Source organism: Carassius gibelio, chromosome B19, assembly GCF_023724105.1.
Source record: "Carassius gibelio isolate Cgi1373 ecotype wild population from Czech Republic chromosome B19, carGib1.2-hapl.c, whole genome shotgun sequence".
Taxonomy (NCBI): domain Eukaryota; kingdom Metazoa; phylum Chordata; class Actinopteri; order Cypriniformes; family Cyprinidae; genus Carassius; species Carassius gibelio.
In genome coordinates this window covers 28,211,509-28,227,954 of record NC_068414.1, presented here as the reverse complement: position 1 = coordinate 28,227,954, position 16,446 = coordinate 28,211,509, and the positions used below count along the sequence as shown (strand labels likewise).

Here is a 16,446-nt window from a genome sequence, read left to right as displayed (position 1 = left end):
TCACTCACACTATTTCTGTCATAACACAGTACTACAGCATGTCAATGGTCATATCCATTTTCATTTTATGCTCAAGAAAAAGTTTATCCTTATTTAATTTTTAGATTAATTGTTCTCTTTCCCAGATGATCTACTGTCAAATGTGCTGTGAGCCTTTTCACCATTTCTGCCTGCCACCGGATGACCGTCCAAAGGAGGAGAACAAGGAGAACTGGTGCTGCAGACGCTGCAAGTTCTGCCATGTTTGTGGCCGCAAGAGCAAGCAAGCAAAGGTGCTTTACACTTTTAAATTTAGTACTAATTCTAGAATAGTTATGGAAGCAGACCTACTGTTTTTTTATTTGCAGAAGAAGATATATTGTAAACGAAGGAGCCATGCAATTGTATATATATTTGACACCAGATGTTCTGTGCTTCCCCATTTAGCCAGTTTTGCAGTGCAAAAGATGCATGTACTGCTACCATCCATCTTGTTTAGGACCCACATATCCCAAACCTGTCAAAATGAACTCCTCATGGGTGAGTTATTTCCTTCCTACAGGGTGCCACATGTCCAAAATGCATAGTTTTAACTTTCTTCTAATTTGTCACACAATTCAGTTTGAATTAAATTTACAGTGAGAATAATAAATTCAATAAGTTTTTGTAGTGTTATTTTTTAAAGCATGTTATTGGGCCATCAATTAAGTTTGCTCTGTTTCTTTGTAGATTTGTATGCTGTGTATTAGGTGTAAGAGCTGTGGTGTCACACCTGGGAAGTCCTCAGACACGTCCTGGAACCATGAGCTGGAACTCTGCCCTGACTGTAGCAAACTTCATAGCAAAGGTTTGACAATGCAAACATATTGTCAGCTATATATGAAAACAGTTATTTTAAATGACAGTAATATTTCATAAAATTACTTTAAAAAATAAATAAAAAAAATATATATATATATATATCTGGCATTAAATTATAAACAATCTTTTATATATTTGTATGTATATAGTATATTATTATTATAGTTGCAAATTATATTAAAAATTTATATTAATGACCTCAGTTACTCTAAAAATCATTATGTCTAATTTGCCATTGTTGTAATTTGTTTTCAGGGAACTTCTGCACTGTGTGTCTGAAGTGCTACGAAGAACATGAGTTTGACAGCAGTATGATGCAGTGTGCCCGATGTGCCCACTGGGTCCATCCCAAGTGTGAGGGGCTCACAGGTATGATTTGTCCATTTTCAGTGCCTCACTGATGCCACACATAGTACTTTGTTTTGTATTTCCATCCTACCTTTTACTTTTTCAGATGATCTGTATGAAATCCTGTGTCGTCTGCGGGGGAAGAGTCTGGTGTTCTCCTGTGCTCCCTGCAGTAAGAAATTCCGTAGCGGTTGGCAGGACGTTGTTCAGGAAGTTTTGAGGAGCGGCCTGGAAAAGATCATGAATGGATTGAAGAGTTCTCCGACCATCAGTCACCTCCTCATGTGTGCAGAGGTGACTTTTTCAGCTGCCTGTTTGCCAAAAATGTCTCCTTGAAGCCAAACAGTTTATTAGTTCATACTATTGCAGTGTGAATCAGATGTGCTTTGTGTATATCTCAACAGTGTGAGGTGTGTCCAGATTTTGAGGTTGTAAAGGAGCGGTCAGGCTGTTGTCTGCATCCTGTAGAGCAGAAGCTGGAGAGTGGCCTGTACACTTCACTGGTGAGATTGCTTATACATGTGAAATTAGTTATGAATTGATTTATTTTAGTTATTATAACAGAACAACAGAAGGATTCTCTGGAAACTAACATTACCATATCCCTAATATTCTTTTGTTTATATTAAATCCAAAGCAGTCTATTAATATATTTGAGTACGAAATCACAGTTGAGAGATTGGGCATCAGTTAAATGTGTATAAAACTGTAACTAAAAGCAGTTTATGCTGGTCTTTCAGAAAGTGTTTCACGAGGATGTGGTGGCAGTGATGGTGGAAAGGCTGAGAAAAGAATATCTTTTAGAGGAGCAAAGGCCCACCGGTCAAGCCAAACTGTATTATATTAAGGTAATTTGTTTTTCCTGTAAGCCTGCAATAGCTGCTGATGTTCAGCTATTATTGAGCCTTTTAATGCAATGCATATTGTATGAGTGATAATTACAGTCTGTATTTTATCCTGGTGCATATTTAGCTCTTTTTAAATGCCTTTGCGTTGTCTTTGCAGTTAGTAGAACAAGTATTTAGCTGGTTTAACAGTCAGGACCCCAAAATGTGGAACTGTCATATGCAAGAATATCCAAGGTAGGAAACCTAATGTTTCTTAATTGAATATGCTACATGCATTTCAAAGTTTGTGTTGTTAAGATTCTTTTGTTTCATAGCGGTATGCTCCCTGAGGCCATAATTCCCCCCAGCGATGAACACAGTTATGCACAATGGCTCAAAGAGCAGGATCCAGAAAACCCTCATTCGAAATCTCAAGGTAAGTGCAGTGTATTTATCTTTATGTCTCATGCTATCCTCTTGTTTGTATCGTTAGTTAATTTTTTTCCTCATGAACCACAGATCTGCAGAATGTGAACTCTCAGTTCTTCACGGATGAAAGACAGTGCTCCCTCTGCCAGCAACATGGAGATGCCAAACCGAATGTAGGTGAAGCCTTCACCAGTTCTGTGTTCAGAGATGAGTCATGTTTTGCTCACTTGAGTTGTATTGTCTTTGTATGTGTAGGATGCTGGTAGGCTGCTTTATATTGGACAGAATGAATGGGCTCATGTGAACTGCTGCATGTGGTCGGCAGAGGTGAAGGATGTCAAAGGAGCTTTGCTGCATGTCCACAGTGCCGTCACCAGGGGCCGCCTCATGGTTGGTATAAACTGATGCAGAGTATTGTCATTTAGATAAAAACTGAACGAAAATCTAAAACGGAAAATAACTAAATAAATTAATAAATATTTTAAGCCCAGTTCAGGGGTTCCATAGCAATAATAACTTGTAGGTTGTATATTGTGCAGTCTTTTTTAATCTTAATTAATAGAATATTAAATGCTTTAGTGAAATAAATGTATTAATTTGACATTTTTTGCCAGCGTTGTGAGCATTGTGGCCAAACAGGGGCGACTGTGGGCTGTTGTCTTACCTCGTGTCAGAGTAACTACCACTTCATGTGTGCTCGTGCCAGCAGCTGCGTCTTCCAGTGTGATAAGAAAGTGTACTGTTACAAACATCGGGACCTCATAAACACTAAGGTGTGTATGTTTGAGCAAACTCCGAGGAAAACCGCTATGTTTTACAGTTACTGTATAATTGAAGTGTGAAGAATGTAAACAAGCTTTTCTTTTTGTAGATTGAACAAGGCAATGGGTTTGAAGTTCTCAGAAGGGTCTACGTAGATTTTGATGGAATTAGTCTGCGTAGGAAGTTTCTAACAGGCTTGGAGCCAGAGTCTGTAAATGTGATGATTGGTGAGTAAACAGGAGATGTTTTTTCCTCTGGTGGTGCATTAAAAATAAGAGAAAGTTTAACAAGTTTTATTATGTATCCTTGCAGGGTCTCTACATGTACAAAAACTTGGTGTTCTGACGGAGCTGTCTGCAAATTCTGGAAAATTGTATCCAGTTGGTTACCAGTGAGTAATATGAAGTTTAAAGCTACTCAGCTTTCACTTGATTATTAATTAATTAATATGGTGTTGTCTTTAATCAGTTATCAAAGCGTCATCCACATTTTTTTGTAATATATTTATTGTCCAAGAAAATAATAATAATAATAAAAAAGGCATCTTGTTCCTCTGAAATCAAGGTAAAAATACATTTAGCAGAACTGTGAACAATACACTAGCTTCAGTTTCAGATGACATTTTAGTTCCTATTTAATTATGAATTATGAGGAGCCATAGTTGTTCATATAATTTGATGTGGTTTCAGATGTTCTAGATGGTATTGGAGCACCGTTGACCCTCGCAGGAGATGCCGGTACACTTGTAAAGTGACAGAGGTGCGACCATCAACACGGTGCAGAGCTCCTAGCTCCATGGTGGATCAGGGAGAAAATCACACAATTGTACACAGTCCAAAAGCTCACAATGGTGTGTATGTGCATATATAACATTCTTTTATTCATGCATTTAAAAAAAAAATATGTTTATGCATTACATTTTTCTAAAGTTAATTTTTTTCATTCAGACTAGGGCTGCAAGATATCGGGAAAAAATGACATTGCGATATTTTATTTTTCTGCGATATATATTGCGATATTTTTTCTTACAAACAAAAATGGGGTGAGCACACTTACATTCTCATTTTAAATGATTTAAACATCGACACCATCGTGTCAATTGATTAATATGCGTGAGGGAGAAAGAGCAAGACAGCGCTCGTGTTGTTTGAAGATGGCTCGCTCTGTCTCTGTCGTGCGCGCGCGTGCTCTCTCTCTCGCGCGCTCTCTCTCTCTCGGTCTCTTTCGCGCTCTCTCTCTCTCTCTGCCCTATTAAACTTGCATGTGTTTTTCAGTCCTGTCAATGATAAACTTTCACCCATGATGGTTAGGCTATGCAATTAATCCGCGAATCACATTCGTCAAGGGCCAGGGAGCAGCTGGCATGTACAGTTAATGAATAACAGATCAACTACTACAACCCACATCGCACATCCTGCGATGTGACTATCGTGGATTCGTACATCGCGATATCGATGCTTAAACGACACATCATGCAGCCCTAATTCAGACTACTCATATCTCTGTCTTATAGATGAAGAGGGCACAGATAGCGAGTCCTTGTCACCTGAGATGCCCCCCAGCACCCCCTCCAAGACCAAACAAGACTTAGGGGCTGGAGGCAAGACTCCTGGTTATACACACAGCAGGAGACCAACAGGGGGACTGTCCAGACCGTTACCTTCCCCAGGTAAGATCTTTACATCAGTTTGAAGTTATGCTTATTTCCCAAACAAATAAATCTAATTAGATCAAATTTTATTGCGATTCAGGGTAATCAATAAGCCAAAAATGAAAATGTTAATTTACTCACCTTCATGTAGGGCCCTGTGATTTCCGCTATGCAGAAAACACTGACGGAATCGCGGAATACATAAAAACGGAATATTTACATTTTAACGCAGAATGTCACGGAATTTGTCAAATTTTTAATGAATTAATCAAAAGTAGGTCATTGCACTTCGCGATATGGACTGATATCTGTAAATATTGAGCTGGAAAAGTCTATTTAAATATGCTTAATTTTCAATAATTAAAAGATAAATTAAATTAATGTTTTATGCCTTCATTTGATAACCAGAAAAATGTAAATACAAAACAGAATTTCTGAGGGGGAAAAAAAATTCATAAGGCTATTTTAAGAAAATTAACAAATTAATTTGTTTTTATTCACTTAAATAAGTACACATGCTTAAACACAGAATTACGTAAAAAAACATATGGTGAAGAAAAAATAAAACATTTCATAGGGCCCTAAACATGTAATTTTTGTTAAACTTTTAATAAATTGATGTGAAAATCTGTAAGTTTTATCATTTTAATTAATTGGACATGCTTTTTGATTAATACAATTTATTTTAACCATTTAAATGGAGTTGAGAAAAATTTAAACAGAAAAAAATGAAATCCAGAAAAATTAAAGTGGAAATTTGGGAAAAAATAAAACGGAATTTGGGAAAAAAAAAAACTGATTTCATAGGGCCCTATTCATGTCATTTCAAACCCATAAGACTAATCTTCATAAGGTAATTTTTGAAACACATTTCAGATGTTTTAATGAAACCTGAGAGGTATCTGTCCCTAACTTGCAAAGAGATATGAGTGCATCATATGTTGAATAAATTTAGCTTTTATTTACATCTAAACAATGATCCACACTAGGGCTGCACTATATTGGGAAAAAATGACATTGCGCTTTTGATTTTCTAGCTTATATATAGCATATAGCTTGTAACTATGTATGTTTGTCAATCACTTTTTAGATGCAAATGAAATGTAAAAATTAAATCTGTTCATTTAAAGCAATCATATCTTCACATGGCTTGGATTTAACCGCTCACTTCCTATGGATTAATTTTATGATGCCTTTGTACACTTTTTGGAAGTTTTGGTTACACAAAACGTCTCCCCTTTCATCAGATGTGTTTCAAAGATTAATACTAAATACAGCTAAATAATTTCAAAACTCGTGTGGATTTGGAATGACATTGAGTAAATAGTGATAGAATTGACGTTTTTGGGTGAGCTTTCTTGATTATTCATAATGACTTCATACATGGCTATCTTAAAATTCCTTCTCAGGAAATGCTGTTTCCACATCCCATCATATTTTGACCATTAGTGACCTTGATGAGACACGTCGTGCAACACGGAGACTTTCCACACGTAGCCGGAATGCCTCTCCTCCCCCTGTGGTTCTGTCAGGCCCAATGGCTTTGCGATCAGGTGGCACGATTCACCCTAGGTCGCTTTCATTCAGCCCCCCTGTCTCACCTCTTGGTACAACTGAGAACTTCATGAGCTCCACCTCACCTCGACGAAGGGGGAGGCCTTCCTCTTTGTCTCCCTCTAGCATCACCTCTGGACCCTCTCCTCCACAAGCAGCTCTACGAAGTCCCTCTTCCACCTTTCATTCATCTGTCCACCACTCCCCAAGACATAAACAGCCTTTCAAAACCACACAGCATAAGACTGATGAGGTGGATCAAGAGCTCTTTGCCTTGTCGGAACCGGAGGAGGCTGCAGGCGCACCAAGCCACAAATTTCCTGCCTCATCCAACAAGTCGAATCAAGAACTGCTCTCTGCGCACTTTGATCCAGACACAGATGTGGCTGTGGCCTCAGTATTGAATGCAAAGCTTGAATTTGATGAGGCTTTGCTCAATGAAAATGTGGCTCTGGACTGCGACCCTCAAGGTGGTGAGGGAGATGCAGAAGAAGGAACCTGCAAATTCAGCACTGGCAGCAAAGACTTGACTTCAGAGATGGAAATGGAAACAATTGATGATGTCGCTGACCATTATCTGAATTTCTCTCGCACAGTTGTGGTCCAAGAATCTGCACAGACAGGTCTCTCAGTCCTTTCTAACTCAGGGTCCATCTCTCAGCTGGATGGAGCTGACAATGACTCGGAGAGTGATACAGGTGAAGCCAATGCAGCTGATGATACTCAGGAAGTAGGAAGTAGTTTTTGTAGTCAGGAAACTGAGCCATTAAAGTGCACTGGTCCAAACAAGGGCCGAACTCTTGGTGACGGGCAGCTAGTTTGCCCAAGATCACCTATTGCAAATCAACATCAGAATTCTGAGCTAGAGACTCAAAACATGGACCAAGTCTGTGAAGAACAGGAAATTCAGGAAATAACTTCTTTACAAGACGGTGAAAACGTATTTATTGATTCTGAAGTATCGAACGGACCAGTGTCGTTTGCAGATCAACTACAGGCCACAACCCCTCTCCTTTGCAAAGACAGTGATCTTGTTACGACCCAAGAAGAAGTCTTGCTCGAAAATGAATCAACAGAATGTTTGCAGGAAATGTTCTTGGATGACACCAGTGGGAATTTCATATCTGCTGTTGATGGAAGAGTTCTGGATTTGACAAAAAATGCTGCTTGTCTTGTGGCGGCAACTGATTCCTCACCAGTAAACAAGGATGATGCTGTTTTAAAGAGAGGTCTGTCACCTGTTGAGAAACCGGCGACCGCTGTGCCAATGAGTAGTACTAAAACAATTCATGTTGTTGCACCAGCTGCTCTCACAAAACGACGCTTTGTGACAATACAACCGGGCTCCAAACCCAAACCCTTCCATATGACAATGCCTGTTGCCAACTCTCTACCACTATCCTTGCCTGTCAGTGTTGTCTCATCTTCTCCCACCTTTTCTGTTGCACCACAAGGAACTCATCTTGCTCCTGCTTCAGTTTTAATAAATGGTTTTGGAGCTCTACCTAGGGAAGCCACTAAGGGTCATAGGATTGCCATACGCATTGCCACCCCAAAACGAGTGTCTGAACAGTCTCTGCCCCAGAGTTCACCTGGTACACCTCTTACACCTCAGGTTCTTCTGGTCAACCGTGCGGGACAGATTCTAGTGAAAAACCCGCAAACGAATACATACCAATTAACTAACTCTAATTCTCCCTCGTACACCCAAATCAGCCAGATTGCGAAGATAATCCACAGCAGTAATGTTCTCCAGCGACCTGTCCCTAAGGTTACAGTGATACCAGTGCCGCAGGTTCAGGCTAGTCTCGGCAAAACCACACCAACACGTATCATATCTTACAGCAGCAACAACAGAGCAACACCACCAACCCAGGTGCTAATCAGGAGGATTCCTCAGAGTCATCCTGGAAGCCAATTACACAGCACCAGTCCGTCAATAGAAAGAACTGGCTTGATTTCTGAAAGTGGGCAGAAGGCAGTGGCCCAGGAGATAATTGACAAAGCAATGGCAAGTCACCGTGAAATAGCCAGTCCCACTGACATAAGCCCTTCTCCACTCCACCTTGAAAAACACCTCTCTCCTGAATCAAAGGATTCATTCCCTGGCTTTCATCTTCAAACTCAACCCAACATCTTGTCCCACTCCAGACCTCAAGTCAAGGTCAAGAGAGTGTCTTCAGTAACTGATCGAATTGGTGTGAAAAGATGCCGTACAGACTTCTTGGACCAGATGGGTCCTTGTTCTCAGAGTGACAACAGCAGGTAGGGACAAACATTCAGTCATTTCAATTTAGTCTGGGTGGTCAATTTATTGATCATTATTGTAGATTATTTTTAAAAGACCCCAGCTTTTTTTTTCAGTCTATCAAATTTTAGACAATATTGATTTTGTTTTGTGCAGTAATAGGTAACAGTGTTGTGAAAAAAGTATTTTAATTATTGTAACACTATAAAAACATTCATAATCACGGGAAGGAGGAGGCGGGAACCCGGTGGACATTTAATTAAAACTTTAATAACAAACACAAAACAGCGCAACAGCCCTGCCGTGCACAAACAAAATTGAACATTCAAACTAGATGTATGAATTGAAGATTAATTTATTTCTTATATTATCATGTATTGATAATCATGTTATTTTGTTGATGTTTAGATCAAACCGGGTTAGAATAAAGGCCCCAAGTTTTAAGGATGTGCTCGACTTTGATGACCCTGATGTTGGATCTCTTAACCAGCCAAAGAACGATGAAAATAAGAGGTCAGTACTGATGACTTAAAAATCACATTTACTTGTCTTTTACCAAATATAACCATGGTGTTTTCTTTGTCCTCTTTTTAGAATTACTCCAAATCAATCAGAGCCCACTTCAGTGCAGGGAAATGACACACGGGACAGTGCTAAATCTCAGTGTACGAGCTACAAACATGGTGATTCCTCAGAATGGGCCCCCTATGCAGGTGAATGTGAGATATTGTGTTACCTTAAAGCAGCATTTTAGTTGCTAAAGCTAATTTAATGAATTTGAACTGTAACAGAGGTTTTGAAAGTTCACTGCATGTGTATCCATTTCAGGTTGGAGTTCAGACGAGGACTCTCCATCAACAGGCAAGCAGGATAAGTGTGCCAGTCATTATCTGCCCCATCTGTGCTTCCAGATTACCAGTGAGGATGGCTTTAGCGTAGAAGCTGACAGCATGGATGGTCAGTATTGATCAATCTTGTAGTGACACTGTTATAAGAATATCAGTTTCTTCCTTTCACACTTTGGCACATTATGATATATTTCCCTTTATGGTGTTTTTTCAGTGGCGTGGAAGGCAGTAATGGACGGTGTCCAGGAGGCACGGGTAGGCTGTCGGCTAGAGCAGTTTCCCTTCAACAGGATAAGTGGTGCCAGGGTTCTGGGTGTCCTCCACGATGCTGTGCTCTTTCTGCTGGAGCAGCTGCAGGGTGCTTCCCTCTGCCAGAAACACAGTTTTCGTTTCCACCAGCATGAAGTACCTGAAGAAGAGCTGCCAATAAACCCCAGTGGCTGTGCCCGTGCAGAGGTCTATGTGCGGTACGTATCTGTAAACTCATGTATGCCCCACATATAACTTTGAGTTGTTTTATTTGTTCTTTTCCAAATGTGGAAATCAAAAATCGCCTTTCTCCCTGCCCACACACAGAAAATCTACCTTTGATATGTTCAATTTCCTGGCATCGCAACATCGTCAGCTTCCTGAGTCAAGGCCATGTGATGATGAGGAGGATGACGTTATGCTAAAATCCAGCAGGTTAGGCATTCAGCAACATATTTAGAAAATTTCACCCAAAAATGGAAATTCGGTAATTAATTACTCACCCTCATGTCGTTCCAAACCCGAAAGACCTACGTTCACCTTCATTACAAAATGTAAGATATTTTTGATGATATCCAACAGCTTTCTGACCCTCTATAGACAGCAATGCAACTGACACATTCAAGGCTAAGAAATGTAGGAAGGACATTGTTAAAATAGTCCATGTGACATCAGTGTTTCAATCATAATTTTATGAAGCTACGAGAATACTTTTTGTGCGCAAAGAAAACAAGTCTGACAGGATAGAGAAAAAATTGTTTAACAAAGTCATTTTTTTTCTTTGCATACAAAAAGTATTCTCATAGCTTCAAAAAATTTAGGTTGAACCACTGATGTCACAATTATGTCCTTACTACCTTTCTGGACCTGGAATGTGGTTGTTTCCTTGCTGTCTATGGAGGGTCAGAAAGCTCTTGAATTTCATAAAAAATATATTTTAGTTTGTTCGAAGATGAACCAGGATGAACGATGGTTTTAAGGGTTTGGAACGACATGAGCGTGAGTAATTAATAACAGAATTTTTATTTTTAGTTGAACAATTCCTTCTTTCTTTTCTTTTTTTGTGCCATTTGAAAGACAATTTAAAAAAATAGATCAAACAAATTTCATGTTGTTTATCAGTTATAATGCCAAAATAATCGATTCTTTATGTAAAGTCAGTGCATTACTAGTGTTGTTAACATTTTAGTTTTTTGTGACTCATCCTGTTATTTTGACTTCCCTTTAGACGAGCCACAAGTACAGAGTTGCCAATGGCTATGAGGTTCAGACACTTGGAGAAAACCTCTAAAGAGGCTGTGGGAGTTTACAGGTAATGTCTTCCCGAGAGATGCATGGTATTACAGCATAAAATCTAGCTGTGTAAAATCACTTGACAAATCCCGTGAAAAAAGATAGAATGAACATAACTTTTAAGAGCAAAAGTAACTGGTGCAATTCCTTATCTCCATTTAACAGATCTGCTATACAAGGTCGTGGTCTTTTCTGCAAGAGGAACATTGAGGCTGGAGAGATGGTGATCGAGTACGCTGGCAACGTCATCCGCGCAGTTCTCACTGACAAAAGGGAGAAATACTATGACAGCAAGGTAATAGTGATTTGTCCCAGTGTGATGCACAGTTTTTGCTTAAACTGTCCATTTATCCTCTTGCATTGCAGTGTTGTTGAGTTCCTAACCTACTGTCTGTTTCCGTCCTCTCTTTCCTCAAAGGGCATCGGCTGCTATATGTTTCGCATTGACGACTTTGATGTGGTGGATGCCACCATGCACGGAAACGCGGCACGATTTATAAATCACTCCTGCGACCCTAACTGTTACTCAAGAGTCATCAATGTGGAGGGCCAGAAGCACATCGTTATATTCGCCCTGCGGAAGATTTACCGTGGAGAAGAGCTTACCTATGACTACAAGTTCCCCATTGAAGATGCAAACAACAAGTTGCACTGTAACTGTGGGGCCCGGCGCTGCCGACGCTTCCTGAACTAAAACTGGCTTGTTTACTCAATAGTTTAGGAGGGGATATTTTGGTATGGGTGGCTATTTTTGAATGAAGACACTCGTTACAGGTGCTTAATGGTGCGGAGATGAAGAAAACACAATATTGAGATTGTTTGGCAGGGTGTATGGCCTTTTTAGACCACCAGCACGTCTTGATTGGTTACCTCGCGTGAGTTATATTTCCTACCCCAACATTTAACAACCCAGTAACGTCCTGCACTGGATGAGGCCGTTGGCTTTGATTCAACAATTAAAAATTGTGACCTCAAACGAATACCCTTTACTTAACTATTTCACCTGTCCTTGTGCTACTTTGTCCCAGCATGCCTTTCAAATCTTGCCACTGGTGGCTGGTAATGCAGTAGATCTATTCTGGAATGAGCCTTTAGTGTCAGAATAAATGTACAGTGGTTTTAATAGTGGAAGATACCCTGAAGTTTGAAAGGGTGTGATTATTTTTGCTACTGAATCAAGAGGAGTTCCTGTTATAGGTCGTCCTCAACAGCACCTTAATAATCTTTGCTCTCTTTTTTTTTTTTGGAAATGTAGGCACTGTACATATTTTCCAAAACAGATGTAGTTTTTAGTCAAACCATGAACAATCTTGCCACACAACCTAGTTTCGAACAGGAGCCTGTGTGTTTCCAGAACATTGACGTGTGTATATTTCTTGCTTTTTTTTTCTATGGGTGCAAATGAATGTGTCACTTAAAGCACATTTTATAACCAAATTTAACACCCTTGACTGGCACATTATTTAAGTTAGTGTACCTTTGCTCTGAATGCATGTATAGACCATTTAACAGCATTCTGGGTCATGTCCACATTACCATTCTAAATAAGACTTCACCTGAAGCTCAATTTTTGACAGATTGGTTTTAAGAACCCACTGTTTTTATGTGCTTTTATATCTTGAGGCCAGTCTTTTGGGGGTCAATTGTAATATTCTATACATAATCAGTAGGATCACTTGTGTAGTGTTAAAGATGTGAATGATGTTGAATCCCATTCTGATCATCAGTACACAAGTATTTAAAACCATACCCATGAATGGCGGCTTCAGCTGGAAACAGCCGACGCGCTGCTTCTAGCCATGTGTCTTCTCTTGATAGCCTTCCTCTCGCAGCACATTAAGACCGACTCTCATCTTCACCTGGGTTGACTACCTCAGTACATCAGTGACAGCTAGTAAGTTACAGTGCAAACAATAGTATGAAGAGTGCTGGGGATAATCCCGCACTAGCTTTGATTTTATGCAACGTGACTGTAGGGTTGTTTGTCTCATTTGTTTGTTTTTCCAGAGAATTCCCGGATCCCTCTTCCCTCATGCTTTTGTACAGAATTGAAGTGTGCTTATTATTAAAAATGAAGACTGCAGCTTGATTCCATCACTGAACGTGATCCCACTCAGAGTGAATCTTTGTATAGAGTTGTATACAAGAATTTCTAAATCTGTTACATTTTTTTCTACGCACTTTTTTTTAATTTATGATGTTCTGTATGTAATAAAGATACAACAATATTTGAACAAAGAGCAATCTTGATTTTTTTTTTTTTCTCTGAAATATTTGAAGTCATGAAATCAAAATGTACTACTGTATAGAGCATGTTATTTCAGAGGAAAAAAAGGGCTTTGAATGGCTTTTTATTTGGCCTTTAAAAGACTTGATTCACCATCATTGTATATGCTAATTTCCTAGAATCATTCAGTCAGCTTCTATATTTCTATTTTAACAGTTAAATAAGATTCTTCTTTGACATCCCTTTATTTTATGTTACGATATCAATGATTTAAAACCTTGAGCGTTTTTAAAACTAATTCTGAAAAGCTACATTTTATTGTCTGCTATAATGAAATGGATCATGCAACTCATTGTTCAAACTAATCTTATCTAAATATGCTAGAATTTAAATTGGCATGCACTGCTAATAATGGGAAGAGATTCCTCTCTGCAATATCTGCATTTTTGTCCAATTTTGCCTGTGGAAAGTTGACACAATCAGTAAGAAACAATGGACAAAACATGAAAATATTAACAGATAAATGTTTGTTTAGTCCCACATAGTACTCATCTGCCCTTCTGCTCCGCTCACTGTTGAAATGTGCACACATTTACTCTGCTGTGAACAGGGGACCGTGTAATGACCGATATAAGCAACAGTGAGGGCTTTTTCCTATATGCACAAAGACTCAAAGGTTTTGTTCATCGCTTCTGTTGTCGATAAGATTCCGTACAAAGTAAATATTCAGTGACTTAGGTTTTCTGAATCCTTAATGCCATGTGTAGTGCTAGCTTTTTCTTTTTTCTTCTCTTGCAGCACAAAAAAGAAACATGAATAAGATTATGGCCATCTTAAGTTTAACTGCATTTCTCTGCTGCTGTGGTATAGTCATTTTTCCCATTTTTGTGGTGCAATATTTCAACTGAAACTACATTAGAGAAAAGCAGTATATTTCTGGCTTTATTGGCTGTCTTTTGTGGTAGCTATTGCTCATTCTGTTCCTCTGACTTCTGTTTTTGAAGGTGCTGCCTCATATGATGACTTAAGACATCAATCAGTTTAGAAATCAAGGTATGATCAGCTATGGATTATGCACCGCTATTGAGCTCTTGCCTGATCATAACCTTTTTCTGTAATTGTAAAGGATTTCTATCCAAGGATACATGAAAGCCTTAAGAGAGTATGCAAAACCACTGAAAAATAGTGAGTGCTAGAGAGAGCCAGGATAAATCAGCTATATTGCCACAGTTAACCTGTCCAGAGTGATTATATTACTGTATAATCGTAATAACAACATTGTTTATTCTGAGCTCATGTCAAGAAGATTCACAAAGGTTCAAAAGCTTATATATAAGCTTAATTCTTAATAGTGTACACTTTGGACTATATAAAAGTATTCACAGTAGTAATGCAATGTTCTTCATTTATTGAACAAATACTATTTCAGCTCTAAATAAGCTCTAAAAAGACTTGCTGTCTTATTCAGACTTGCTGGGAATTGCTGTCTTATTCAGTAGTGACTAAATTAAAGATATTACTGAGTATTAATTGTCTTTTAAACCTCAATTCCAAGAAGACAAAATAAGAGTAACTTAGACCAGTATATTTCCTCTGTGTTGCTATTGTTATAGTTGTGATGGAAACTTCTCAAGTCTCTAAGAATGATTAGCATAATAGAACTTAAATTATAGAACCTAATAAAGTTATAGTTATCATTCTTAGAGTTAATAACTTATTAGATAAAGAGCTAATAGCTTTGGTTTTTTGATTCACAGGAGATTTTTTATGTTGATGGCTGGCGGTACATTTGGGGCAACGTTCTGGCAAGTCTTTGACCAGTTTTTCTTTCCGTTAGAGCTTTACTATCTTCACACAAGACAGTCTAGACCAGGGGAGTTTAGCTCTCATCACACCTGCCTAAAAGTTTCAAGACCTTGATTAGCTTGTTCAGGTGTGTTTGATCAGGGTTGGAGCTAAACTCTGCAGGACATCAGCCGTCCAGGACCAAGTTTGGTGACCCCTGGTCAAGATATTAACAGATCTGACCAGTTCTCTGAAACTCCTGATTGAGCTTTTCTTCTACATGTATATGAAGATTTACATTGAAACCTTAAAAAACGAGACAGTGGCAGACATCTGGAGGTAAGCATGTGTTCACTGAGAGTAGACAATTTTGGTCATGTCGTTTTCTGGTTAAAATGACATGCAGTGTAATGGGCTTATGGGTGCATTTTAGCCAAAAACTTTAAATGTGGAGGACAATAATTCAGTTTAGTTGCTTTAAGCTCGAACAGCATGGTTTTAAACCGCTCTTACTCCTCAATTTGGTTCAAATCTGTTTTTCCAATCTCCATGACCGTATCCACCTGCAGCTTCAAGCATGTTCACCAGCTGGGACTTCACCACCCTGTTTGATGCCAGAAATACACAGACACCTGTTAATACACTGCACTTTAAAAAAGTATAATTACTTTGTAAAATGTATATAGTTCGATACAACTGTTTTTTAAGATTATGACTTTCTTCAGCACCATATCTGCAATTGAACAGAAACCATATTGAATGTTACTTCTTGTGTAAATAAAAGATTGCTAATAAATATCAGTTAATATTGCAAGTTCATATTATATTGCAAGTTCATATCATCACAAACATCATGTTAAATGATGTCTGGGACCTGCTGTTGAAGTAACTCTGAAGGCAATGTCAAGATTGCAACTGCTGACAATGAACAGAATTATACCAGCAATGTATTAACTTGTTATTGCATACCTGTCTCTGAAAGAATACTAGGATGATTACATTGGTGATTACGTTGAATAAAACAAATTCCATTCTGATTGTTCCACTGTAATGCTTTGTTGTCATCAGAAACCTGTTTTGTTGCATTTCTTTTGATTTGTTTTACACATTTTTATCCTCCGACATCTTAACACATTAAATTCACAAGCTTAATATCAATAACATCTGGATCTATTTTCATGTGTTAACACCGGTCCCACACTTCATCGTCAGGAAAGGCCTGCTCTATAGTGTCGCACCGTGAAGGGTGGAGGAAAAAACCCAGCTTGTAGTGCCTCGGATGAAGACTGTGATAGAGCTGGCCCACTCACACCCCATGGCAGGCACCTTGGGGTCCAGAATACCATCCAACGGATCCAGGATCACTTCCACTGGCCCGGCCTGGA

The 16,446-nt window shown here is 38.8% G+C and overlaps 1 protein-coding gene across 4 annotated transcripts in view; it reads left to right on the top strand.

Annotated features, from left to right (window-relative positions):
- LOC127979018 (histone-lysine N-methyltransferase 2B) overlaps nt 1–13,287 on the top strand; it is a 29,770-nt gene extending 16,483 nt beyond the window's left edge. For 3 of the 4 annotated variants that reach the window (XM_052584111.1, XM_052584112.1, XM_052584110.1), the window contains exons 13-37: nt 126–272; nt 427–519; nt 709–826; nt 1,096–1,209; nt 1,295–1,482; nt 1,593–1,691; nt 1,929–2,036; nt 2,194–2,270; nt 2,351–2,451; nt 2,535–2,617; nt 2,700–2,834; nt 3,059–3,217; nt 3,316–3,433; nt 3,519–3,597; nt 3,896–4,056; nt 4,720–4,875; nt 6,267–8,676; nt 9,068–9,172; nt 9,254–9,372; nt 9,488–9,616; nt 9,722–9,974; nt 10,084–10,191; nt 10,985–11,068; nt 11,215–11,344; nt 11,468–13,287. In XM_052584111.1, the coding sequence (XP_052440071.1) occupies nt 126–272; nt 427–519; nt 709–826; nt 1,096–1,209; nt 1,295–1,482; nt 1,593–1,691; nt 1,929–2,036; nt 2,194–2,270; nt 2,351–2,451; nt 2,535–2,617; nt 2,700–2,834; nt 3,059–3,217; nt 3,316–3,433; nt 3,519–3,597; nt 3,896–4,056; nt 4,720–4,875; nt 6,267–8,676; nt 9,068–9,172; nt 9,254–9,372; nt 9,488–9,616; nt 9,722–9,974; nt 10,084–10,191; nt 10,985–11,068; nt 11,215–11,344; nt 11,468–11,743 (5,550 nt within the window). In that variant the 3' untranslated portion in view covers nt 11,744–13,287. The remainder of the gene's footprint in view (nt 1–125; nt 273–426; nt 520–708; nt 827–1,095; nt 1,210–1,294; nt 1,483–1,592; nt 1,692–1,928; nt 2,037–2,193; nt 2,271–2,350; nt 2,452–2,534; nt 2,618–2,699; nt 2,835–3,058; nt 3,218–3,315; nt 3,434–3,518; nt 3,598–3,895; nt 4,057–4,719; nt 4,876–6,266; nt 8,677–9,067; nt 9,173–9,253; nt 9,373–9,487; nt 9,617–9,721; nt 9,975–10,083; nt 10,192–10,984; nt 11,069–11,214; nt 11,345–11,467) is intronic. The other variant, XR_008158695.1, reaches the window with a different exon arrangement.
- The last annotated feature ends 3,159 nt before the right edge of the window (nt 13,288–16,446 follow it).